This window comes from Macaca nemestrina, chromosome 12 (genome assembly GCF_043159975.1).
Source record: "Macaca nemestrina isolate mMacNem1 chromosome 12, mMacNem.hap1, whole genome shotgun sequence".
Classification (NCBI taxonomy): domain Eukaryota; kingdom Metazoa; phylum Chordata; class Mammalia; order Primates; family Cercopithecidae; genus Macaca; species Macaca nemestrina.
Genome location: NC_092136.1, coordinates 130,246,368 through 130,273,667, shown reverse-complemented (window position 1 = coordinate 130,273,667; position 27,300 = coordinate 130,246,368). Strand labels below are relative to the sequence as shown.

At 42.8% G+C, this 27,300-nt stretch overlaps 1 protein-coding gene and 1 long non-coding RNA gene across 15 annotated transcripts in view; one reads left to right on the top strand and one right to left on the bottom strand.

The window, feature by feature from the left end:
* LOC139357626 (uncharacterized) overlaps nt 1-27,300 on the top strand; it is an 82,119-nt gene that overhangs the window by 31,526 nt on the left and 23,293 nt on the right. Inside the window, exons 5-7 of one of the 10 annotated variants that reach the window (XR_011611192.1) lie at nt 5,478-5,654; nt 6,326-6,390; nt 9,187-9,306. The exons of 4 other annotated variants lie outside the window; for them this stretch is intronic. Coding sequence is in view for 4 of the 6 variants with exons in the window: in XM_071075853.1 (XP_070931954.1) it covers nt 9,187-9,293 (107 nt within the window). In the remaining 2 variants the exon portion in view is untranslated. Of the gene's footprint in view, nt 1-5,477; nt 6,095-6,325; nt 6,391-9,186; nt 9,307-10,825; nt 14,173-19,126; nt 27,077-27,300 lie in introns of those variants that run through there. 5 more of the 10 variants (XR_011611191.1, XM_071075853.1, XM_071075854.1 and 2 more) reach the window with 5 other exon arrangements.
* Nucleotides 40-27,300, bottom strand: part of LOC105476181 (uncharacterized) — a 127,475-nt gene continuing 100,214 nt past the window's right edge. The window contains exons 1-6 of one of the 5 annotated variants that reach the window (XR_011611193.1): nt 25,794-25,879; nt 4,468-4,550; nt 3,961-4,083; nt 3,597-3,848; nt 3,198-3,322; nt 40-3,020 (exon numbers count right to left, since the gene is read on the bottom strand). This is a non-coding gene — a long non-coding RNA (uncharacterized lncRNA). Of the gene's footprint in view, nt 3,021-3,197; nt 3,323-3,596; nt 4,084-4,467; nt 4,551-25,793; nt 25,880-27,300 lie in introns of those variants that run through there. The other 4 variants (XR_003016815.2, XR_011611194.1, XR_011611196.1 and 1 more) reach the window with 4 other exon arrangements.

The window sequence follows — 27,300 nt, the reverse complement described above, 5'->3', positions numbered from 1 at the left end:
TTCAACCACTGAACCTTATAGAGCCTCAATTACCTACAATTAAAATGAAAATGACTATCACTCTAACATCAGGCTTTGATAGGCACATCAAGGAATGACGAGAGTGAAATGTCCAGTGTAGAACTCAGCTCATGGTAGGTATTCACATTGATTCCTTTCTCCTTAGGAGAGAGGTGAGATTCACAAAGACACTGAGGCATTTACTGATTTCTACACCCACTCAGGCCACTGTCCTCTCATCTGGATGACCTCAATATCCTTGTCTGGCCACACGGACTGTGACTGGAATCAGAGACGAGCCGTTGACTGCTAGCTCTCGTCTATTAGCTACTCAGTGACCAGAGTGCATGCACTACATCATAAATCTCATTTCAAATCTCTGTTTGGAATCCTTCAATGACTTCACGTTCCCAGCTCTTTTGCAGGCCTTCAGCAGGCCTTCGGGAGACCTTCCTGGGCTGGCCCCTGCATCCTGCTCCCGTTCAGGCTCACAGACTTCAAACGCACCCTTCCTGCCCTCCAGCACACTGAGGAGGCATGCACATCTATTCCTACAGTTCCCCAACAGGCTCTCCCTTTGCACAATTTGCCCCTGTGCCTGAACAGCTTCCCCTATCTCTCTTCCACATGCCATTTGTCTATTTGGATAGCTGTAATCCATCTTTGGGATTCAGTTTCCATGTCACTTCCAGTTTTCTCCAGCCAACGGCTATTTCTCATTCAGATTTGTGGCACACTTTCTTTCACACTCAGCTGTTTGCTCTTTGCGGCACTGTGTGCATGCACCCACCATAACAAGTAGTGCATGACTGCTTGGGCTTCTGCAAACTCTACTGTGAGCCTCTGTGAGCAGAGCTTGTGTCTTGTTTACTGCTGTCCTTGCAGCACAGAGAATAGCATAGAGGAGAGACCCAATAAATACAATTTGTAAACTTCTAGTTTAAAGTAATGATGATAGACTCAAAGAAAAATTGCAAAAACCTTTCCTAGCTTTCTCTTACATTCACATCTTATAAAACCTTAGTAAAACTATTAAAACCAGGGAATTATCATTTATACAATACTCTTAGCTAAACTACAAACCTTATTTGAATTTCACCAATTTTCCCACCAGTGGCCTTTTTCTTATCCGCATTGCATTTAATCAGTATGTCTTCTTAATCTCCTCCAATCTGTGAGCTAGGTCCTCAGTCTTTCTTGTCTTTAATGACATTGATATAATTTTATTTTATAGAATGTTCCACCATCTGGGTGTTTGTCTGGTGTTTTCTCAAGGTTCGATGGAGGTTGTGCCTTTTTAGCAATACGCACAGTGGTGTTATGTCCTTCTCAGTGCATGGTATCCAGAGGCACATGATGCCCCTGTGTCTTACGCTGGTCATTTGCTTGTGGGGAAGGCTGTCAGGTTTCCCCTCTGTAAAGTTAACTGTCTTTCCCTTTGCAATTAATAAGCATCATGTGAAGAGATACTTTAAAATTGATAAATATATTTTAATACATCAAAGGGCAGAATCCGAAAGAAAGACAATTAAAAATATAAGTATGAGTTCTGTACCTGCATTTTAAAAGCATACAGTAAGGATAAAATAGAGAAAATGAGATACCAAATGAGACAGCAGGATGGATTTAGGCCACCAGCATCGCTGCACTTTCAGTCTCATTCAGAGAACTATAGCTTCTGGGTCCTGGGGTTGAGAGTCCTCTTCCTTTTGCTCAGGAGACCACCCTGGGATAGCATGTTTAGATCCGGGCACCATCCTTGAAGTTAAATACAGTCACATTGAATCAAAAGTGCATTTACGTTACCCAAATGCTACCATGCAACCTCGGCAAAAGAGAAAGACAACCATCTAAATTGTATTTACAAGAGAGTAATCCTCGTTATATGTTTGTGCATCCAACCCTTCTTTATCCTACTAATCTCATATTTTATATTTACATTTTAAGAACAACCAAATGGGTTTTCAAGAGTGAAGTGACTTAACACAATTTTCTCTTATGCTCATTGTTCTCCACAGAGAACAATTCCTTTGAAAAATGTGACTCCAATATGTAACAAATGAGAGCCTGTCCAGAGAGGTGAGCAAAGAGATTTTGGTCTGCTGGGGAAGATTAAAGGAATGGCAGGTGCTCACATTTAGAAAGGCAACACTCACCAAAGTGCAGAGTAGTCATCTTACTCAACCTGGGCTGACTAACAAAATGCCATAGACAGACTGGCTTTAACAACACACATTTACTTTCTCACAATTCTAAAGGTTGGGAAGTCCAAGATCCAGGTGCCAGCCAGTTTAGTTCTGTTGAGGGCCCTCTTCCTAGCTTGCAGATATCCTCCTTCTCACTGTGTCCTCACATGGTGGAGAGAGAAGGGCACATGAGAGAGAAAGGGAATTAAGAATAAGGGTGCAAATTCTACCAGATCAGGTCCCTACCCTTATGGCCTAATTTAACCTTAATTACCTGCATAAAGGCCCTATCTCCAAACATAGCCACATTGGAAGTTAGGAATTCAACACAGGAATTTGTGGGGGACACAAACATTGAATCCATAGCTGTAGTTATCCTCAAATGTTTCTTAGTCCATTACTTGTGTAACAGGATGTTCAAGTGGGACTTCTCTTTATTGTCTCACTGTCTGCTAAAGCCCTAACACTAAGCACAATAAGTGCCAACTACCTTCAAATTTAGAGAAAGGGGCAACACCAATAATTTGTTCTGCTTGCACTGATCTATCACTCATCTCCAGATGATATAAGAAAAGACTAAATATCCATTAGGGAGGAGCAACAAATGGTAAGCTTTCTTCAGAAAGAAAGTTGTAGCCTGGGCAACAAAGTGAGACCCCATTTCTCAAAAAAAAAAAAAAAAAAAAAAATCAGCCAGGTGTGGTAGTACATGCCTTTGGTCCTAGCTACTCAGGATCTGAGATGGGAAGACTGCTTGAGTCTAGAAGATGGAAGCTGCACTGAGCCTTGCTTGCACCATTGCACTCCAGCTTGGGCAACAGAGCAAAATTCTGCCTGAAAAGAAAGAAAAGAAAAGAAAAGAAAAGAAAAGAAAGTTGTATGCTGAAATGCCCTCCTAATCCTCCACTATTCAGGCCAACTGAGATGAGTTTCAAATAATCTCTAACAGGCTTGCCATATATTCCTTGGAATTGGGGCAGATTCTGGAACTAGTATCTGAGTCACACTTACTTGGAAGAAAATCTGAAGGAGGGAGTCTCTGGCTGTGGGCAGGGAGTAGAAGCTGTGCTGGCAGACTGAAGGGAGCTATGCGAATGGCAGGGCAAAAACACATTTCCTAAGGTCCACATGCGAACCTGAGGAAGAAACCAGCATGAGGCAGATTGAAAACTCTATCCAAGAGGACCACAGGAATTAGGGAGTGCAGGGTGGACGACCCCAGCAGAAGGAGACTGCAGTGAACCACCAGCCATGGGCTGGGAGAATGTCATTAATTTCTAGCCAAAGGAGACATCCCTGCACCAGAAAACTGCAGTTGGAAGTCTGCAAAGGAGGAGCTTAGAAGAACCCAGAGACATACCCATGAAAGAAAGGAGGAGCACTTGGGTGCTCAACTCAGAGAGCACCTACCTGGGCCTGCCAAATAAGGAAGACCTTTCCCATCCACTGCCCTTCTCCTTCTACCCCTGGCTAGCCCTGAAGGAGCCAACAGCAACATGAAGAGTGGGAAGTAGACCAGCCAGGAGGACAAAGAGAAGAGGCAAGTCTCTGCAAGTTTCCCAGCCCCAGCCAGGGCAAAGGTAGTGATTGAGAGCTTGGAGTTTAATAAAATATTGAACTGGGCTTTTAATATCTGCAAAAGACCAGAATATTCCATGGGATCTGCAGGAAGGAAGAAGGAATTGAAAAAAGTTATAACACAAAGTGGAGGAAAAATAAAGTTTCCTTCTATTAACACTGATCCCTATACAGCCAACTTTCTGGGTGTGCTTACCTGTAAAGCCACACAGAGCTCTGCAGTTAGAAGGGTTCCACCCTTGGCTTAATGCTCTGTTGCCATCTTGAAATTCTTAGTAGTTTTTAACATGGGCCCCACATTCTCATTTTGCACTGGGCCCTGCAAATTACATAACCAGTCCTAGTTACATATATAACAGGGACTTAGCCCTGTTCTATATGACCCCAATTGATAGAATGGAACCAATCAGTGGGAGGTAGGAAAAAAAACAGATTTTAGCTCAATACAGTAGTCCCCACTTATCCACAGGGAATATGTTCCAAGACACCCAATGGATGCCTGAAACCTAGGATAGTACCAATCCCAACTATGTTTTTTTCCTATACATACATACCTATAATAAAGTTTGAGGTGCAACAGCAAAACTACATGAATTTTTTTTTCTTCACAATTTCACCGGTAAAAAATTCATTCTCACTGTAGATCTCAGCAACTTTAATATTGTAATTTTTATTCTTTCCTTATTAAGTCAAGAGCTCTCACCTTTTCACTTAACAGAAGCACTTCCCAGCTTCTTTTAGGCGTGTTCAAATGGCCAGCATCACCACTTTTGTTCTTTGGAGCCACTGTTAAGTAAAATAAGGGTCACTTGAACACAAGCACTGCAAAACAAATGACAGTCAATCTGATAACCAAGACGGCTCCTATGTGACTCATGGGTGAGTAGCACAGACAGCATGGATACGCCAGACAATAGGATGATTCATGTCCTGGGTGAGATGGAGTAGGACTGCATGAGATTTTTATCATGCCATTCAGGAGGGCAGGCAATTTAAAACTTATGTGTATTTCTGAGATTTGCCATTTACTATTTCTGGACTGCGGTTAACCACAGGTAACTAAAACTGTAGAAAGTGAAACTGCAGATAAGGGAGACTACTGTATCAGGACAAGTTTGTTAATACTCACAGCTACCCAGATTGGGATAGGCAGTGTAAAGGAGTCAGAGCTTCTGTTCATCAGAATCCATATGGCAGAGGTGGGTCAGCCTCTTGGCACTCTAGGGCCTCCAAAATCCTTTTTCAGCCCTGGGATTATCTGATTCTTCGATTAATGAATGTCTTTCAAGATGCCTGCCTTACCAACTTAACCAGGAAATGAATTCACTAGTACTGTGACCAGGTAAGAGTATTTCCAAGGGCAGCCTATGAGCCCTCGGTGGATGGAGTTTCACTAATTCCCTCTGTTTCTGTCTAAGTTGTGAACTGTTTTCCTTTAATGAGAACATTATTGCCATTACTCACTGTATTTTTTTTTTTTTTTTTTTTTTTATCATTGTTAGTTGGATCTTATTATGGCTGGCACATCATGACTCCTTTATTCTAAGAAAAAGGCTTTTAAGAAGTCCCAGAAACTATCTAGGGCTGAAAGCCACTTTCATTAATCATTATTTTGACAAAGAAGTATAAACAAACTGACAAATGCTGTTTAAATTTAACATTAAAATTCGATGTGTATGTCTCAGTTATTGTGGTTGTCATTATTATTTTTAGTCAGGGAGATGGTTCCAGAAGAAAAGAAAGTCAGTTGCTTTCTGAGATCAGGTGGGAAGTTTATCCCGTCAGCTCCACCTTCAGAGTGCTAGTCTCTGGAGCCACAAGGACTGAAACTCTGCTTCTGAGAGCCACCACTGATGACAACCATTAGGCTCAAGAACCAAAAAGAACTGGGTATGCTTGATCATGCTCGTTAAACACGTTTCACTACTGACTCACTTCTCCTGCATGTTGGAAAACGTTGAGTTTCTTTCATACCATATTTTGGCCTTGACCTTTGTAGCATTTAGCCTCCCTACAATGGGGTCTATGTGTTTCCACACCCTCAGAGCGGGCCCCTAATTATAGCTATCCATTAAACTGTCAGAAAGAAATCTCCAACTCAATCATGTCTTTATCAAACTCTGGCTGTCAGTGGGGTCAAGTTAGGCGTCAAGTCTGACCTGCCCAGAGCCCCTGTCATGTGCTCATCTCACACTCACTGGGGTCTTTGTGACCAGGCTGGCCAGACAGCCACCTGGCCACCCCCAGTCCAATCCCCTCTCCCACTGCATTGCCCAGACAGGGTGGAGCCAAGGGAGGCTCTCGAGCTCAGATAATGGGGCTGACATAATGTAAGGCCTTCTCCTTGACCTTATCTTGGGGAATTTTGTGCAAAGAAGTTATACGGGGTTGGCAAAGCCCTAAATTGGAAATGGGGACTCTACTAAACAGAGAGGAATCTAGTTTCAGGAGAAAAAAAGTATTCAATTTGGACCTGCTTTTGGAGATTATATAATAGAATCAGAGGATCTTATCACTACAAAGGAAATTGTACCCGTCTAACCCTTTATTTTACATTTCAGTGCAAATGTGACCGAGGGACTTGGGTTTTACATTTATTGCTGAGTCTGGTTTTCTTGAGTTTCAGGTGAGTCATATTTTAAAGGGAACTCCGTAAGAATAAGGTTAATCCAAGGTTGTCATATGTGGCTTTATATTGTTCTCTAGTTGGTTCACACAAATTTGTTTTGTCTCCCTTACAAGATCATAAAATTCCCCAAGGATAAAGGTTATTTCTCCTCCATAGCCCATAGTGTTAAGAAAGAACTTTAAAGTATTTGTTGAGAGTTAGCAATGCTCTTTACTCATTTTTTCTGTATTTGAGTGTGTGTATGTGTTCCTGTGTGTCTCCCCAGATTACTTATAAACACTACCTGCAAATTAAAATAGAACCACCACGTTTTATTGCCAGTTCTATTACCGCATTTAAAAGATGAGGACATTGAGATCCAGGGAAGTTAAGTTACTTGCAGAAGAATGTTCAACTAGAATACGATTTAAACTCAGATCCACTTACTGCCCATTCAGTATTATCCCCACAGTACAAAGTCCCCTTCTTGTTATAACCCATTAGTAGATAAATGTTGACGGGTACAAAAAAAGAAGACATCAGAAATAGGTGGGGTGAATCAGCCCTTAGCTATTAACATTACTATTGTTATTAGCAATACCTTAAATACTACCCTGCCCATACAGCTGTTAGACTTCATTAAGATAAACGCTCTTAACAGTTTCATGTATACGCCCACATAAACAATAACTGAAAGCAAGTTTGTGCCATATATATGTGCATTTATATATGAATATATATTCATTTTCAGTTACACACATACACACACACACGCACATTTTCCATTACACAAGAGGAATTTTGCCATATATATTGCTCTGTACTTTACTTTTTTCAGTCGATATTCCTTAGAGATCTTTCTATATCAGCACATGCAGATCTAATTCATAGTTTTCAAAGGGCAATTATGGTTGGGTATACCATGACTTATTTTAACCACTCCCCTACTCATGGGCACTTGGGTTGTTTCCAGATTTGTGCTAAGAAATGTGTACCTTTAACAACCTCTCCTGGAGGGATTTTAAGTCACTAGCCTGACATGAGATCAGTATTTCGAAATCACCAATAGTCTTATGCCTTTATTTTTACAGATGATAAAATTGAAGCCCAGAGAAGCTTGGGAGCCTCAACTATTAATGGAAAAACCATAACTAGAACTCAGTTTTCCTGAGACATTTTTTACTATTCATTCCACTGCCCTTGGGTCACTCCAGGGCACTGAGCACACTTGCTTTGGCTATTTGGAGAAGAGGCCAATAGACACAACTGGCTTCATCTCCAGGAACACCCAATATCTGGCAGCCCTCAGCCCCAGTAGAGTCTTTGTTGAAAGAACTGATTCATAGACCAGGCGCGGTGGCTCACGCCTGTAATTCTAGCACTTTGGGAGGCTGAAGCGGGCAGATCATGAGGTCAGGAGATCGAGACCATCCTGGCTAACACAGTGAAACCCCATCTCTACTAAAAATACAAATTTTGTGTATATATATATACACACAAATATATATATATATATAGCTGGGTGTGGTGGCAGGCACCTGTAGTCCCAGCACTTTGGGAGGCCGAGGCGGGCAGATCACAAGGTCAGCAGTTTGAGACCAGCCTGACCAACATGATGAAACCCCGACTCTACTAAAAAAAATACAAAAATTAACTGGGCGTGGTGGTGCACACCTGTAATCCCAGCCACTCAGGAGGCTGAGGCAGGAGAATTGCTTGAACCCAGGGGGAGGAGGTTGCAGTGAGCCGAGATCACACCACTGCACTCCAGCCTGAGTGACAGAGCAAGACTCTGTCTCAAAAAAAAGAAACAAAAGAAAGAAAGAACTGATTTATGAAAAGATTCTTATCATGATTTTCATTTTACTAGTCCAAAGATCACTGAGTTTAAACTCCCTATTTTAGTAGATGAACCAAAGAGCCTTGAATAAAGACGTAATTCAATAAAAACTTAATCCTCTCATAAAATAGAATATTCTCTGGTTCCCCAATGAACCCCAAAACTTATTAGATTTCTTCTGCAGATGATGTGAGATGGGTTGTTTTACCTAACTAACCCCATTATGCCTTTAAAAATACATTATTATTTAAATGTTTACATTTCTTTTATCCTGCAAATGTACAAAACAGCAAGCCTAGCGTTTCTGGGAAAGCCGGAGCTGGTAGAGGGAGTGATCACATGGGGAATTTTCAGTTGCTCATTCAGGAATTAGGAACAAAAAGCAGATTGGGGTAGTCCACATGTAGCTCACAGATCATCCCACGCAGGCAGTTCCTGCACGTACTGCATAAGGAATTTCTCGCGAGGAGGAGGGAGCAGCCAAGACAAGAGCTTTCTAGGGGTGAGGATCTGAAGGCTGTGCTGACTTCTCAGGTTAGGTGCTTTTTGCTTGTTTGTTTTTAAAAAACAAATAGAATTTCTTTGCTAAACAGCAAAAACCAAAGTTTTCAGTTTGGTTTCAACCATAAAAATAATAGCAATGTGTTTGTTAATTTATTTGTCAGCCTGACTGAGCTAAGGGATGCCCAGATAGCTGGTGAAACATTATTTCTGAGTGTGTCTGTGAGGGTGTCTCTGGAAGAGATTAGCATTTGAGTCAATAGACGGAGCAAGTAAAATCTGCCTTCACCAGTATTGGGTAGGTATCATCCAATCCACTGAGGACAACAACATGATAGAGGAAGGGTGCGTTTTCCCTCTCTTTTGGGGCTGGTACATCCACTTTCTCTGCCCTTGAATATCAGAACTCCAAGTTCTTGAGCCTTTGAACTCTAGGAATTATATAAGCACCTCCTCTTTTCATCTCCCACCAGGGTTCTCTGACCTTTGGACTCAGATTGAATCATACCACCAGCTTCTCTGGTTCTCCAGCCTACAGACAAGCCTGTCATGGGACTCCTCAGCCTTCAGAATTGTGTGAGCCAATTCCCATGGTAAATCCCCCCTTGTATATATCTAGATCTAACATATTTGTTCTGTTTTCCTGAAAAAAACCAACTAGCAATCATGCATTGAGCAATTGCCCTGCAAGCAGTGTTTCCAGTGCTTTACATGATCACTATTATACACCTTAGGACAAGCTTAGGACAAATGAGAAATGCTTGGGACCTTCTGCATATCAATTTCTTAACAGCCTCTTAACCATTACTATGTTCCACAGGGTGGATCCCACCAGTCTTGGTTTGGGGGATATACACAGCTAACATCAACCCTGCACTGTCTTCCAGCCCCAGGATGGAGGCTGGGAACTGTTATTTCTACCTTACTTCAACCCTGCAGTAGCCCAGGTCCCACTCTCTGTTTATGCACACACACCCTTAGCCCTTAACGTGAGAATTATATGCGGTAGTTTGAAAAGAGATGAGCTAAGTTTAAGGGCACCGAGGGCCGTCTATCGTTCCTTCTGGACAAGATCATCTAACATAGTCCCATAGGCCAAGAGACACATGTCATGTGTTCATGAAAGGGTGATGGGACCCTATAACTCAACTCTTGTGTGGCTCGCCAAGCAGCCGTGTAGGGTGGCACTTGTGGCCTGAGGCCAGCCAACTTCTAATGTTATCACTAACCTTGTCCTTATGGTTCCCCTGGCCTCGTGTTGAGCCATACCAACCTTTCTCCTTAGGCAGGTCCTCCCCTTTTCTTACCCTCTCCAGCTCATCTGCCCTGAGCAGTTTTTTTCTAATCTTGAAAGTGTTGTGGTTTTTTGATGCTTTTTAATTATCTTTCCAATCTGTTGTCATCAACTTTAGTCACTCTTTCTTCCAAGTGGCTTTTTTCGGATTATTTTCTCTGCTATGAGTCTAAAAAGACAATTTTAGAATTACAGAGCAGAAATTCCACTTGCTTTGTATTTGACTGTGTTGACTCTGAGGTTTAAAGAAAAAAAATTCCTGGGAACAAATAGCATATCTGTTATTATGTGCAAACATTTCCTGGCTATAAGTGCTCTCTGACCTCCAGATTATGCCTCTGAACTCAGAAAAAATAAATTTTTATTTTAATAAAATAACTTAAGACACACTCAAAATCCTTGGAAATGATTGTCCTCTAACTCATTAGGATTTCTCTGCTTGCTTCTGTGGCTTTTCTATTAAGCCAAAAGATTCTAACTGTTCTTTTTCTTAAGGTGGAATGTTTAGGTTTAAAGATTCCCCCATGTCTTTCTTAGCATGTGATCATCTCTGCCTCTAAGCATATTTTTAAAATCTATGAAGAAAACGTAATGTTCCATGCCTTAAGGGTTTATTCAAACTCTTCGTCTAGTTTCTTCTAATCAAAGCTATGAGTTCCTAGTAATTTAAGCTCAGGAAAAGTACAAACACATCCCTAGATTTTCTTCCTTCTAGAATAGGGATCAGCAAATTTTTTCTGTAAAGGGCCAAAGAGTAAATATTTTAGGCTTTGCGGGTCACATGGTCTCTATCACAAGTACTCAACTCTGCCCTCTAGAATGAAAGCCGCTATAGAAAGTACATAAACAAATGGACATGACGCTGTTCCGATAAAACTTATTTACAAAACCTAGCAGTGGGTCCCCAGTTTACCCACCCCTCTTCGAGATAATGAGGGAGAAGAGGAGGAAGATGTTGGTGACCAACTACAATTAACATTGAGTGCTTTGTCTCTGAAAAATGCTGAGGTAGGTACTCTGTAAGTATTATCTCACTTAATCACCAAACTTCCATACATTAGGTACCGTTATTAAACTCACTTTATAACTGAAGAAACTTAGCTTTTAAATAGGCCAAACCATTTTCCCACAGTCAAATTACTAGTAAATGGTGGAGCCAGAACTCACATCTGACAGCAAAGCTCATGCTAAGCTATGCCATAAAGCAAACACATTCATCAAATGACTCAAGCCTTTGGGTAAACTTGTTTAAGAAGCCACTTAAAAACACAATGGTTTTTAAGCTTAGTAAAGTCTCAGGATTCAAATTCAATAGGAAAATTGAACATAATTTTAATTTTCTTAATCCACATAGACTTTAGGTCATTGAAATATTTAGTTGAACAAACATTTATTATGTCTTTATGAACCCCACCCTACAATAGTGATTTGAGGAACATGAAAATAATAGAATTTAGCTGCCTTAATTCAGACACACTTGCAGTCTTTATGGGGGACGGACCTTTCCTCCCCTTTCTTCTCTTACAGTTCATCTTGGTTTGAAAAAGCAGGCCCACAGCTGGCATTGCTTAAGGAAGGCAACAAAATTTATTTGAAATTGTCCACAGCCACAAATGTCTTTGCCTTTCCAGCCTCCTATGATTAATATTTTCACATGGATTTTTTTGTTCCTTTTATGATAGTGCTGTAAGCAATTCCTAGGGAATTTAAAGTGATCTTACAAAAGTCTTCTCCCAAGATTTAAAGCCCCAAGTCCTCATATAATCTTTCCCAGGACATCTTTTAGCCAAGATGTTTACCACTGAGTATCCAAGTCAAAGAAGCATCCCAAACTGTCTAATCAGTGTCTGCGGCTATCTTAAAACACAGCTTCACCCCTCAACCCCTCTCCTTTCTCATGTCTACACTTCTATAATTGGTGGGTCTCTCTGTGTTCTAGGGGGATGAGTTAGAAAATTGGGCATGTTTGTAATAAACAAATGTACTTAAACAGTACAGAATCACATAAAGTAAAAGTGAAAGTTCCTACTCTCATAAAGCTAACAACCCGTAATAGTTTTTACCTCTGTCAGTTCCAAAAAAGCTTCTCTCAGCTATCATCCATGAAATTTCTTCTCTTTACCCACTCTCCTTACCCCACATAAAATGCCTTTTTAATTTCCTTCCCTTCCAAGTATATCTGTTTAATTGTTATTATGCCTCATTTGCACTAAGTCCAAATGGAAACCAGCCTATGGTAGTGAGATTTGGTGTTGTTTTCCCCAAGGTCAAACCTCACACAGCTGTTCAGACCGAGCCCTCTCCAGCTCCCAGCAGCTGCCCAACGTTTATGTTATGTTAGAGATGTTCTCTAGTTGCAGAGCCCAGAGAGCTTGCTGTTCAGCCAAAAGAAATCCTCAGGGAAAAGAGTCGGAATGAGTGGTTGCACGTTATGTGCAGGGTTGCTGGGCACCTCCTTTGTGTTGCATTTCCCACACGTAAGCTAATGCAAACCACTGCAGATTAACCACTCGAACCCACAGCTTTTTGGAAAACCCTGAGTTCTTGCTTCCTCCACATATAGAAAGTTACCCTGAAAAGCCAAGAATGTGCTAAGGACTGCTCTCTGGGATTGAAATACATGTCTCTGGTTAATAGTCACCGGGAAACTAAGAAAACAAGGTGGTGGGGGGCCAACTTGTGTAACTGCAGTGACTTGGAAAAGCATGGAATTCAGTTCTATATTATTATGGCACTAATATTCTTAATAAATAGATGAAATTTGACAAGGAAAAAAGAGAGAAGGGAAACAGGAGAAAAAGAAAAGATGAGATTCTACATTTACACTGTTGAGTTCTGTTTGGTAGAGCACCTCATCTATACTTATGAGGCTGTCACATGACTGCCATTCTGTGGACATCTTGACTCCTCCCAACACACATCAGCATCCCCAGTTGCCATGGAGTACCGCTTTAGCCACGGAGTACCACACACCCTTGACCAGCAGACTCCACTACTGTCCCACCTGCAGTATAATACCTCAGAGACAGACCCAGGTACATGTGCAGCTCCGAGGAAAATCAGAGAAGGAGTTAATTTCCCCAAGGGACACCCTTGACAGTCAATAAATACTCTGGCTTCCCATCTGTTCTGTGGGCAATTCCTGGGGGTTGATGATTCTGTATGCTTCTCAGGAAAATCAGCAAAATTGAGCTCTCAATGTGCATGGCAGCAGCATCAGTGCAACCTTCTTATGTTGGCCTCCTCTTCTTCTGTTTCTCATTCTCTCATCCCTCATTTCTGCAACTTAGAATCACCTCCCAGATAAACGACTTTGCTTTCAGGGGAACCCAAGCTAAGAAGGTCAGTATTTTCACAGCTGCCTATCCAGAACAAGATATGCTTTGGGACCAACCATGGCAAAATCACCTCAACCATGGCAAAATCAAAGTTCACATTAGGGTTATAAAAGGATAGGGTTGTTTGATGTTTTGGAATAGTGGTTAAGATTTAAAGAGTTGGGGCTTTCCAAGGCCTCTGTTTATATATGCTCATTCTTTATAGCTTGTCATTCCTGAGTAGCATAGATACTGTTCATAGGAAAAATTCATCTGTTATGGCACATGAAAAGAGACATAGTTTTTTACTCTCCTGTCTGCCTTCATTTTGGTCTGTCAAGGGTATCCAGCAGCCAGAAGGAGTCATAAAAATGGTAATGGAGAGTGACATTAGCAAAATGGCACACTGGGGAGTATCAAGCCTTGTTCCCTCACAGAGACACAACAACAACAACAACAAAAACCAAACAAACAAACAAAAAACCAAAAACAGGATAAAGTATTCTAATATGAGCTATGAAAAACAGTCAAAGGTCTATAGCAGTCAAGAAAATGCCCAATCAAAAATAAGTAAAATTTAAAATGGTAGAAAATTTTGTGGCATTTTTACTCACCCTTCCCCTCCTTTCTCTGACATGCCACCATCTTGGTCTGAAGGAGATGGCAGTTCTCAATCCCATCACTTGAATTGGAGGGAGCAGAGTGGACCTTATTCACAATGTCCTAACTTACCTGGGGGCTTCCTGAAGATTGGTCTCTTGCACCTAACTCAGAGCTGAGGCAGTGAGAAGTAGCAGCACTATCTGGGAAGCTGCAGAGAGACTAAGACTTGTGGATACCTGGGCTGACAGATGTACCTGGGCTGACAGATGGAAACATAGAATAGACCATTTAAGTCCCTGAGGAGAAACTGAGGTAAGACTCTGTGGAATTAAGACATGTATAAGCAGCTGTGTATATGGGGTGATAGAAATGCCATGCACATCTGGGCAAGATGCATGCTCAGAAAAGACCTGAGACGACTTTAACCTTTCTCCTCAGACAGATCCAAAGGCTCAGAACATACCTGGCTAATTAGATGAGGATGGCCCTGGCACAAAGCCAGCCTGTGAAGACTGAGAGAAGTTTATGGTTTTGTTTTGTTTTGTTCTGTTTTTTTCAAGCACTCAATTTTCAACAAAACATCACAAGGTACACAAAAAATCAGAAAACATAGCCCATTCAAAGAAATAAAATAAAAAGACAGAAACCGTCCCTGAGGAAACACAGGATCAGACATAAGACAAAGAATTTAAAACAACGATCTTAAATATGCTCAAAGAGCTAAAGAAAAACATAGATAAAGAATGAAGGGAGGCTGGGCCCAGTGGCTTATGCCTGTAATCCCAGCACATTGGGAGGCTGTGGTAGGAGGATCACTTGAGCTCAGCCTGGACAATATGGTGACACCCCTGTCTCTGTTAAAAAAAAATAGCTCTGCATGGTTGCATGTGTCTGTAGTTCCAGCTACTCAGGAGGCTGAAGTGGCAGGATCGCTTGAGCCTAGAAAATCAAGGCTTCAGTGAGCCATGATCCTGCCACTGCATCCCAGCATGGGCAACAGAATCAGACCCTGTCAGAAAGAAAGAAAGAAAGAAAGAAAGAAAGAAAGAAAGAAAGAAAGAAAGAAAGAAAGAAAGAAAGAAAGAAAGAAAGAAAGAAAGAAAGAAAGAAAGAAAGAAAGAAAGAAAGAAAGAAAGAAAGAAAGAAAGAAAGAAAGAAAGAAAGAAAGAAAGAAAGAAAGAAAGAAAGAAAGAAAGAAAGAAAGAAAGAAAGAAAGAAAGAAAGAAAGAAAGAAAGAAAGAAAGAAAGAAAGAAAGAAAGAAAGAAAGAAAGAAAGAAAGAAAGAGAAAGAAAGAGAAACAATGTATGAACAAAAGAAATGTATCAACAAAAAGATAGAAATTATAAAATAAGCCAAACAGAAATGATGGAGCTGAAAAATATAAAAACTGAATTGAAAAATGAATTAGAAGGTTTCAATAGCAGACTTGAACAGGTAGAAGAAACTATCAGTAAACATGAAGATAGGACATTTGAAATTATCAAGTCTGAGGAGCAGAAAGAAAAGAGAATAAAGAAAAGTGAACAGAGCCTAAGGGATTTAGAGATACTATCAAGAGGATCAATATATGCCTGTGGAAGTCCCAGAAAGAGAAGAGAGAAAGGGTAAGAGAGCTTACATGAAGAAGTAATGGCTGAAAGCTTCCCAAATTTGAGGAAAGACATGAATCTACAAATTCGAGAATCTCAATGAATTTCAAGTAGGATAAAACCAAAAGCACCCATGCTGAGACACATTGAAGACAAACTGCTGAAAGGCTAAAACAAAGAAAATCTTGAAAGATCAAGAGAAAAGTTACTATATACGGTAGATCCTCAGTAAGATTAGTTTCTTATCAGGAACCTTAGAGACCAGAAGGCAGTTGGACAATATTTAAAATCCCAAAATAAAACAAACACACACACATACAAACAACTGTATCTAGCAAAACTGTCCTTCAAAAATGAGGGAGAAATAAAGACAAAACAAAAACTGAGAAAATGCATTACTTCTAGTTCTGCCCTACAAGAAATGCTAATGTGAGTCCTTCAGGTCAAATAGAAAGGTTGCTATAAAGTAACTCAAAGAAGATATGAAGATCTCTGGTAAAAGTAAAGATATGGACAAATGTAAAGTCTGGCATTGTAATTCTGATTTATAACTCCACTTTTTATTTTCTGTAGGATTTAAAAAACAAATGCATACAAATAACTATAAACCTATGTTAATGTGTACACTATATATAATTTGTGACCTCAATAACATAAAGTATTGGGAGTAGTTTCAAAGAAGTATAGTTTTTATATACAATTGAAGTTAATTTTGTATCAATTCACAATAGAATGTTATAATTTTAGGATACTATCTGTAATCCCCATGTAACCCCAAAGAAAATATGTATAGAATATACACAAAAGGAAAATAGAAAGAAACCAAAACTTGTCACTACAAGAAAATCAACTAAACCCAAAGAATGAATGGAGGAAATAAGGAACAAAAAAGCTATAAGACTTACTTACAGAAAAATAACAAAATGGAATAAGAAAGTTCTTCCCTATTACTAATTACTTTCAAAGCAAATGGCTTAAATTTCCCAAACAAAAGGCACAGGTTGCTAGAATGTATTTTTTAAAAAGCATAATCCAATTATATGCTGCCTATAAGACACTCACTTTAGATCTAAAGACACACATAGGTTGAAAGAAAATGGATTGTAAAAGGTATTCTATGCAAATATCAGCAAAAAACAGTTAAGAGTGGCTATACTAAAACCAGACAACATACTATTAGAACCTTTACAAGAGACAAAGAAGGTTATGATATATTGATCAAAGGGTTAATTTACCAAGAAGATACAGCAAATATAAACATGTATGCACCAGATATCAGAGTTCCAAAACATATGAAGCAAACATTGACAGACTTGAAGGGAGAAGTACACAGGCCTACAATAGTAGTAGAAGATTTCAATACCCTACTTTCAAAAATTGATAAGACAACCAGACAGAAGATCAATAAGGAAATAGAGAACTTGAACAACTACAAACCAATTATAACTAGCGTGCATATAGAGGACACTTCACTCAACACCAGCAGGATACATATTTTCTCAAGTGTTACCTGGAACATTCTTCAGGATGTGCTAGTCCACAAAACAAGTCTTAACAAATTCAAAATTATTGAAGTCACACAAACTATCTTTTTTAACCACAATAAGATAAAACTAGAAATCAACAGTAGAAGGAAAACTGGAAAGTTACAAATATGTGGAAATTTAACACACACTCTTAAACAACCTATGTGTTAAAGACGAAATCACAAGGGAAATTAGAAAATACCTTGAGATAAATGAAAATGAAAATACAACATACCAAAACTTATAGGATGCCATGAAAGCAGTGCAAAGAAAAAAAAATGTGTAGTCATAAGTATTTACATTTAAAAAAAAGAAAGATCTCAAATCAACAACTGAAATTTATACCTTAAGTAACTAGAAAAAGAAAAATGAGTGAGAGTTTATGTTACAAGGAATCAAAGAGATTGTGCTGCTCCTGATGGCCTGACCTACTCTGGCTTCAGTGATTCCCACAATGTTTCAACATCTGTAGCTGCAAACTTTCTGCAGCCCACACTTCCAACGTCTTGCAAGATAGTTTCACATGTGTATTATGTTCCACATGTTCAAAACTGAACTCTTCACCTTCCCATTGAAATTTACTTTGCCTTTTGTGGTTCAAATCCCAAGCCACAAAGTCTTCTCTGACTCTGCTCTCCTCCACTATCCTCCACTCCACAGCAAATTGGGGGCAGTGCCTCTACTGTGTCATTCATACCTGCTTTCTTTCTATTTCTAAACCACTGTTTCCATTCAGCCCTCAGAACTTGTTACTAGATACTGAAATAGCTTCTAATTGCCTACTTTCTGCTTCTTTGCTATGAGTGTTAGGTGTTAAGGGCATGGGGTCTGCGCCAAAAATTTTATTTCTGGCAGTTTGGACTCAGGAAGGTCACCCAGCCTATCTGTGCCTCATTTTACTCATCTGTAAAATGAGATATAATCTACCTCATAGATTGAAATGACAATGAAAGGAATTAATTCATGTAAATCTGTTAGAATGGTTGCTTGAATATAGCAGGTATTCAATAAAGGATGACTATTATTATTAGATTGTGGCATGGATTATCTTTCTATACCACAGTTCTGATAAAGTCATTCCATCATAAAAAAATAGTGGTCCCCATTGCATATAAAGTCTTAAGTCCTTAACTTCAAGCTTAAGCCTATCTTTCTGTCCTAATTTCTCATTGTTCCTTCCAGTAACTATACACTCCAGCCTGGTCTGTTTGATGTTCATAAAATATGCTCTGCACATGTCCACCTTATGAACTATGTTCAGGCGGTTATTCTCTTTGTCTGGAAGCTCTCTCTGTTACCATCTGTCAAATTCTAGCTGTATTTGAAAGTTCAGGTCAAATGTTACCACCTTTCCCCCATGAAGCCTTCCAAGATCAAACTGGTCATAGGTACTTTTTCCCTCCTCTGTACCCATGCTTTGTTCCTTTGTTTTAGCAATTATCAAAATCTTCTTTGCCCTACAGTTGGCTGTGCATCTTTATCTACAACCAGTACTCAAAGGCAGGGATCTTTTCAATGCTTCTTTGTTGCCCCAAGACCTACAGTGACTAGCAGTCACACTTTGCTTTTTACATATCTAACATTCAATGACTCTGAATGTTGAATTTATATGGACCTATTTTTTATTTCTCCAAGGCTATGCTCATAGGTTATGGATTGAGAGAGAGGACCAGTGTTGACAATAAAATCCTTCATAAAATAGGAAACGACTTTCCTCTTTCCCATTACATATGATATACCTTAAAGAAGGAAATAGCTTGGAATTCTACTGTAGGACTTTGATATTTATTATTACATATGACCCTATGGGTTGGGTATCTCTAGTTTTGTCTCAAAATCTTGGGCGTGACTAAAGGATCTGATATAGTTAGTGAAGAAGTATGCTGCTGCTGCTGGTGGTTTTTGGAAGCTGCCCTCTAATTGGCATTAACAGTTCTTACAGAAAAAAGGAGAAATCTTACTAATTACTTTCTCCTTAGCCTCACTTCTTACAAATCCAGGTGGAGTTAACTGGATTTATCCTGAATCCCAAAAGAATTTATAGCCTTGTATTCCCTTTGCTGTCTCTTTTTCTTAATTTCAGCTATTATTGAGCCCCTCCATGAGCCAGACTCTGTCCAGGTCTTTGGAAATACCAAGATGAATATAATTTTCCTGCCCTCAAGGAGATCTCAGTTTTATAAAGGGAAAATAGGGTTATATAAACAGATGGCTAACAAGTGATGAGTTGGAGGATGGAGACATGGGTAAGATGTTGCACGGACACAGAGGAGAGACTGATGGACTGTTCTTGGGGGATCAAGACTGATATATAAGGAAGGTCTTAGAATATGTGATGTTTGGGCTGAGTCTTGATGTATTAATTGGAATAAAGTGGACCCAAGGGATGACATATGAAGGAAAGGCCAGAGCAATGCATGGGCTTGTTTAGAGGAACCCCAGCGAATTCTATGACTCATGTTTTTATAACATCTTGAAATACGTTATTACCGTGACAGCCATGTGATGTAGGGGGTATTTTCATCCCCAGTTTACAGAGGAAAGACTGGAGGACCACAAGGATTAAGTAATTTTCCCAAGGTTACTTTGCTACTCAGAAGCAGCATTTACTGAGTTTCCACCAAAGAGAAGGAGTATAAATATCTGCTCTCAAACCCATGCTCAGAGCAAAAACAAAATCTTTTAACACTCAAACCAAGCAGCTCTGCAAAAATAGCGCATTTCCTCTTAGGAACCAAAACGAGACTCAGACCTGAAACTAGAAGGTGTCTACCACAGCCACCCCCTAACACATCCCTTGACAAGACATGGTATCTTGTTTCTAAAGGGGAAAGAAGCTCTTATAAATAAGATTGCAAAGACATCTTAAGACAACAAATCACTCATTTAAAAAAAGGGAACGTTCTGATGAGTTAAGTGTAAATGAATCAGAAACATATGGATTCAATCTACTTTAAAAGGCCCCACGGAGTTCAGAGTAAAGGGCAAAACCCTTGGAGGAGATTACATTTGGGGAGTTTTCCAAACCCAGGGCCATGAGTTCTGCCAGGCTCAGAGCTAGGCTGGCATATGGATCTCCAAGGAAACCAGCAGACTGAGAACCTCAGAGAATGATAGGGGTTGATGTATCCTGAGTCCTCAAGCCCAGACATGGACATTTTCAAAGCAACGTGCCTCCTAGAAACACCTTTGCTGAACATCTCATTCTGGACACAGGCTGGGACACCAAGTCCAGCCAATAATTTCTCCTTAGAAACTCAACTTCCACAACTCTAAAAGGGTATAGAGGTTGAACCGAAACCCTTAATCTTTCCCAAAGATCCCCTCCCTTTGGATTGAACCTTTGTGAACAACGTCCACACCATGCTTTCTATCAACACATCTGGGTCCTTGGGCTCCAGAGCATTCACCTTGGAAGATGAAATTGAGACCACAGTCCTCTTTGGAAACATCAGATGGGAAATGAATGTGCACAGAAATATTGAACACGCTCAACTAAACAGGAAGCACTGTACGAAAAAGGGAAAGATCCAGACTCATCAGTCTGGTTGGGTTACATCAACCATGAAAATAAACCCAAGCAGTAGGCCTGGAGCCCAGAGAGATCAGGCAGGTTTAATGGAAACCAGGCAACGAGCAGGTGTGTCTCTCTGAGCATAAACATCCTTGATGGTACCCCATGTTCCGTGCCTTCTCCAGGGTCTGAGGTCCCACCGTGGGATGAGAGCCCGTCTCACTGTTTGCTGGACCTCCATTTCTAAACCCACCCAAGTGCCCTCTTCCAGATAAAACTCTAGCCTGCTCTCTGGCTGATTTTTCTCTCTCACGGTAGGGCTGTCATGGAAACGGGCCTTTCCCATCCACCACTGATTGAATCAAGTTTCGGGGCAGGGGTGGGGGGAGTGCTAAGAAAAATGAGCAAGTGGAACAGGACTCTCCCCAAATGCTGCTTAAATTGAAATCATCTGTTCTCACAGCCCAGGCTCCCCTCCCCAGCCACACCCCGGCAGCTGTGAAGGTGGGCGGGGCAGCCGCCCTCACCATCAGGGTGGATCAGAGTAAGGTGATACACTGAGAAATGCACTGAGAAATGCACTTCAGGCTGCTTTTCCCAGCTCCTCCTGCATTCCTGCTGCCAGCTTTCACACTGGGCATGAGCCAGCCTCTGGGTCCCTTTCCTGTGGCCACAGAGATAATGAGGAAGTTCTAGGGATAGGTGGGGAGCTGAGCCTCACAGGCATTCTTTGTCTTCCGGAAGCTCCCATTGTCGCCTCCTTCCCCAGACAGACCTTCTCCCTTGTCGATGCCTGAAATCAGCCACCTTCGCATTTCATTTCTTTAGCTTAGGACTTTGATACTTAAGGCAAACAACCCAGGTGAAGAAGCAATAGCAATGCCTTAAAGTGAAGAAAGGATGCTGGCTGTGCTGCAGAAAGTGGGCATCGCCAGCCTTAGTGAGACAAATTTGCTGAGAGCCTACTGTGTGCCAGGCATGGTCCTAGATATCAGGACACAGCAGCGGGAAGAACACTGTGGCCTGGGGGGCAGGGGACACACACACTGTCCAGAGGAGTTCAGGAGCCATGTAGAGCACCAGAGACCAAAGATGCTGCCGTCATCCCCTTGCCTGGCTCGCAGGCTAGAGTCCAGAGCCCCAGGGCCCTGTCTAGCACTTTCTTCAGCTAGTCCTGCCCTTGCAGGGAGGGTTCAAAATATCTGAGGAACTTCTTCAGATGCAGCAGTGAGCTCCCTGGCCTGTAGAGCCTGAAGGGCTGCCTGGGGTGGATGGACAAACGGCTCACAGCCTTCCTTAGCCATGCCTCAGTGTGCACATCTGTTACTTCAGCACCAAGAGTTCTGATGCCCAGAGGGCAGGGAGGACAAGTCCAGGAAAGGACACTGCTTAGCAATGTTACACAGATGGCCAGCACTTTGGCTGAATCTGGCCCAGCCTCTTGTGGGGGGAGATGCTTCCAGAATCCAGTTACCCCTTCCTCCCACACCCCAGGATCTCCAAATCCACAGGGTTGGGTGGGTGCCTCCAGAGCCAGCACACTGTCAGTGAATGTTCTCAGCAGGTTCATGGATAGATAGAAAAGGTGACCCGGAAAGGGGTGAAGGAGAACAAAAGGCAAGGGTGCAAAAACGGGGACAGGATTCGGTGGTGGGCTTCTTGCCCAGCTTAATTGTTTTCATCCTCAAAATGATTCCTAACAGCTGGGCCAGGGATCATCCTGCTCAGATTCCACAGACTGCGGAGGGAAGCCAAGGGACTTGGCAAGGGAGTCATGAGGCCAGTGCACAAGTGCGGGAAAGGAAGGGGTGAGAGAGGCCCAGCCATTCTGCTCTGGTACAGCTTTTATGGTGGGTGCTTTGAAGAGAGAGGGGTTGGCTACAGCCCAAGCTGAGTCCAGGCTTTCCTGCCAGGGTGTCCTCCCTTCCCTCCACATGACACCCAGGGTGGTCACCTTCAGACCCTTCCCTGGACACCTGACCTGTGACATAGCTTCCAATTTCCTGTTGTCTTGTGCCAGCTTTCTCAGGTGGCCGGAGCAGAGAGCCAGCAAGGCCAAGGGGTAAATACAAATCCCCAAGGAGATAAGTGAGCAGCATTCTGGTCTGTGGCCCCAGGTGGCTGCCCTGACCCTAACAAACCATGGGATACATGTTGGCCTCTGGTCATGAGAGGAACCAGCTGCAGCATGGGGCTGAACAGTGTAACCTAGCTCTGTCCAGGCAGCTGTAGCTCCATCAGCAGCAAAGAATTGCACATTTCAGCCCCTGAGCTTAAACGTGTGTGGAGAGCATGGCGGCAGTGCATGGCTGTCCCCAGCAAGCAGCCTTGAGGTGGAAGGGATTTCAATACATGCGCTAGTTTCTTCCAGGCTGTCTTGGTGGCATGATTTAAGTAATTATAAAACTCTCTAGCATATAAAATAGGTGACAAATACCAGGATAAAATTAAGCACTGGAGATAAAGAGCCTCAAACTAGGAATTTAGTCCTCCTACAATATAATTCCATCTGAATTCTAGCCATTCACTCAATCAATACCCGCTGTGTGCCTAGGAAGATTAGCAAATTTGCCAGACACTGCTGTAATTGCTTATCCTCTCATTTAATCCTTGTAACAGTCGTGTAAGGCAAGTACTATTATTATCTCCATTTAACAGATGAGCCCACTGAGGCACAGAGAAGATAATTTAATTAACTCACCCTAGTCACAAGGCTAAATCCTAGAGCAGGCCTTGGAACTCAGTGCTCTTGACCATCGTCTGTATACTATGTGAAAGTACTGTGCTGAGTTTTGTAAGGGAGTGAAAATACATTTGCGATGTGGCCACTGCCCTTGGGGAATGTACCATCCTCAAGACTTAAGAAGGCTCTCCATGCTGGCCTGCACAAATTTCCTGCCCAACCTGAAGCTTTGACCTCTGTATACCTTGGGTCTTTGGGCTTCAGTGCTACAGCCAGGCCATCATCGGCCAGCCCCTCTCCTTTCCCTACCCATTAACCCCCCGCAGCTACTGAAATCCACCTTATAAACCTCAACCTGTTCTTCCAGACAGGTCAGCCAGAGCTCCTTCCTACCTTGACCATTACCCTGAAGTTACAGAAAGGATTATACAGCCCTCGCCTAGCTTCATGATAAAGATCTTGTGCAGAGGCCAGAGGACACAGCTGAGTTGGGCCCACTGCCTGGGCGCAATCTCCCCAGCCAAATGTGAACCAGGTCAAACAGCAGAGAAATGACACACATTGAACTGCCAGAGCCCATTTGGCCTAGCCCAGCCAGCAAGGCCACCCTCAGCTGTCCGCTTGCCAACAGGTCACTTGGCATTTTAGTGACAACCCTCACCTGCATATCTGGGGGATGGCACTTGGCATTTGGTCTAGAAACTGATTTCTCTGGGACCCCAAGAGCTAGCACAAAGTGTTATAAATGAGCAAAAGTCAAAGAGAAGATTTCATTAGGAACTAAAATGTGAAGGCTCCAGTCAGGGTTGCAGCAAACAGGGCCTGAAGGACCACCAGTGTCGGAGTGATGAAGACACACAAAGAAAGCCCAAGAGGGATAGGAACATTCTGGAGCTAGTGCGCGCTATCAGACACCATCGCAGAATGTTAACCGGTGACTGGATCTCCTTCCCTGGGGAGCCATTAAAACACGGGTGCATTTTGAAGACAGGAGTTGGAGGAGATGATCTGTCCATCCCACTGTTTACTTCTGGCTCTAGAGTCACCAAGAGTCTTCAGAGAGGGCCAATGGCTTTGTTTGGTGCCTCTCTTTTGCCACAGCAACTGCCTATGTCAGAGATACTAGGGCACGGGGGCCTCTGAACAGCTTGTAACAGCACCTCGGCTCAGAGAGAGAGAAAGGGCTTCTTGTAAAATATGCCATGGTTTTACCAACATGGGGCATGATGTGGATGAGGAGGGCAGGATAAATCAAAGGTGACCTAAAGGACACCCCCTTTCCTGAAATCAGGCTTGGTTTTATAAACCCATGAGGATTCCACTGTATTCTAGGAGGGAAGCCAGGCGGGGCTGGCAGAAGCCCGCAGGGTGCCCAGAGCTGCAGCAGCCTCCAGCTTTGGGTTTCCAGAGTAGAAGGCAGGTAACACCCAGCTGTTGCCCCCGCCTCCCTCCTTTGCAGTGCCCTTGTCCCTGCCATCACAAGTGAAGGCCCAGGATCTGAGTTGCCTGGGTTATGGCAAGTTCCAGGAGGTGGCAGCCGTGTGTAGTCTGTGAGGAGGATCTGACTCACCCCCAGCGCCTCACCAAGGTCACTGTTGGTGACTGGGAGGTTTCCCACCCTGCCACGCCACCCCACCTCTGGCTGCCCAGGAGCCAGAGATAGCTTCATGGGCCGTGGCTAACCCAAGACAGGCAGCACACCCATGTGTGCGGACAGGGCTCCAAGGCTGTGCTCTAGAGTGGCCATGAAGCTCAGCGGACTTCCAGAGAAACAGGCAGGAAGCAGGGGCTTCAGGGCACCAGGCCTGCTGTTGCCAGCACTGCTGTCCCAGGCATCACAAGCCTTGCTCCAGAGAACCTCAAAGTGCAGCCCTACATGATCTGAGTAATTTTAGCTTCCCCTTTGATCCACGCACCCTTCCCAAAGGGCAGCGTTATACAGTTCTTGTTACACACACTCACTGGCATTTAATTCCTGCCTCTTCAAACCAAGACAGGAAAATAATCGTCAGAGTACCTTCTAAGAATGAACAATAAACTGGAGATAACACTATGCACTTTTCAGGATCTCAGAGCTGTGTAATTTTCCAGTGTATAAGGCACTGGGCCCTGTTTGCCTAGAGTTTCTAGGGTAAAATACTCATGTGAAAAGGTGCCCAGGTCTGGCTTCTGTGAGGCAGCAAAAAAGGAAGGGCCTTGGAAACATTTTTTTCCCACTCCACAAAATATAATAACAATATGGGAAAGGAACACCCCAATTAAAAATAAGTGGTTTGTGGCTTTAAAAATAAAGTTTCTCAGTGTTTTACAGAATCATAAAGTATTCAGATTGGGAGGAGCGTGGGATACCGTGCAGGGCCAGCTTCATGCAGTGCAGCCACCCCTTCTGTGCCATCACTAGCAGGCTGGTGCACACACTGCTTGTCTGTCACCAAGAACAGGGAGCTCATTACTATGTTTTATATAATTTTTTCTTAGATTAAGCCCAAATTCCTTTTTCTGTAACCTCCAGCAAGCATTGCAAACTGTGTCCTCTGGAGCCGCGATACATACCTCCACCGTGCCCGCTCTGTGACCTCCTTCAGATCTTTGAAGATAGCTGTAGCATGCCCTGCAGTCCCAGCCTGCTTCTCTCCGGGCTACATGCATTGCTTTGGCAAACAACCTAATTCAGGAGGCCGCTGGCTGCCCGGGTCTTTTCCATGTTAGGGCAGGTTTTGGCAGGGTGGCGGTGACTGCCGCTCGGCCTTCTCCAGCAGCGTGCCTCCTTGCTTTCCGCTGTGCCCTGCAGGAGTTGTGCCTGTGGACAAGCAGCCTCTCACATGGCAGCTCTGGGGCTCAGCCTTCATCAGACCATGGGCAGAGCTGGATTCTGAGAGTAGAACGACTCATGGGTGCTCCGACTGTCTTTCCTCACAGAGGCAAACAGGCTGATGCCAAGTCAAAAACTCCAAGAGAAGAAACGTGCCTGTCTTGTACTCTGCCGTGTCCCCAGTAACAGGCACAAAGCAAATGCTCATAAGGACTTTCAGATGAATGAATAAAAGAATGAAGGAAAGCAAGCTGGGATCAAGTGGGGCGATACACACACACTTCTGTGGATTGAAAGTCTGGACCTCAAATGTACGGGATCCCCTGCTTGCAGCCCAGGGCCTGTCCAAACCTGGCGAGCCCAGCTCCGAGGCTGAGCTCCACCACAGCTCTGCACACCACCCCACTTCCATCCTCCATGGTTCCTTTAAACGATCATTGCCTCCTCCTCCTTGCACCCACGCCAATCTCTTCCCATTTCCTCTTCCTCCCCTTTCCATCTCTCCCAAGGAACTCCCTTATCTATACAAGTTCCAGGACATTCTTCTGGGATGTAAATTTCAAAGAAAGCCAAGCAAGAAAAATAAAAAAGTGGTATAAGACCTTGTATTGCTTTCGGGGCCCTAGCTGATATCCTTTGGCCCTAGACTGATGTGGGGAGGACCCCCACAAGTGCTCATTGTTCCAGCTGCATGGACAGCAATCCTGGGTCAGGAGTTTGGAGGGAGAGACTGTCTGGTTGCACCCATTTTTGCAGGGATCTTTAGTAATGAGGCCTGGCTCACAGCCTCCTGCTCTAGGCCCATATATTGTTGAGCAGCAGACAATGCAATTGATCTGTAAGTGGATGTTTTATTTTTTTATTTTTCCCCTCCAGGGTAAAAAGCAAAAGGAACTCTGGCAACTGGTGATCTATAAACTTAGCAAGCCTCAGGACAGTCTATCTCACACATGGAAAATAACTCCCGAGCTCTCCCTCACCACCCCCACCTCTGGAGATAAACTGTAATAAAATCTTAACTGGCTCCCCTGTTCTGACAGATAGAGGACGACTTGCTTTAAAAGACCTTCATGTTCTGTTGCTGCCAAAGACATTTAAACTGCATTCAGGAGTGACTCCTCTGCCTAAAACACTGACCAAGCCTGAGGCAGATTTCCCTGGCAGAGGCTCCATGAGCCATGTGCTCTTGGTGGGCAGGGCTGCTGAAGCTGGGTGCAAGGGCAGTGGGAGATGCCACATTCACCCTGG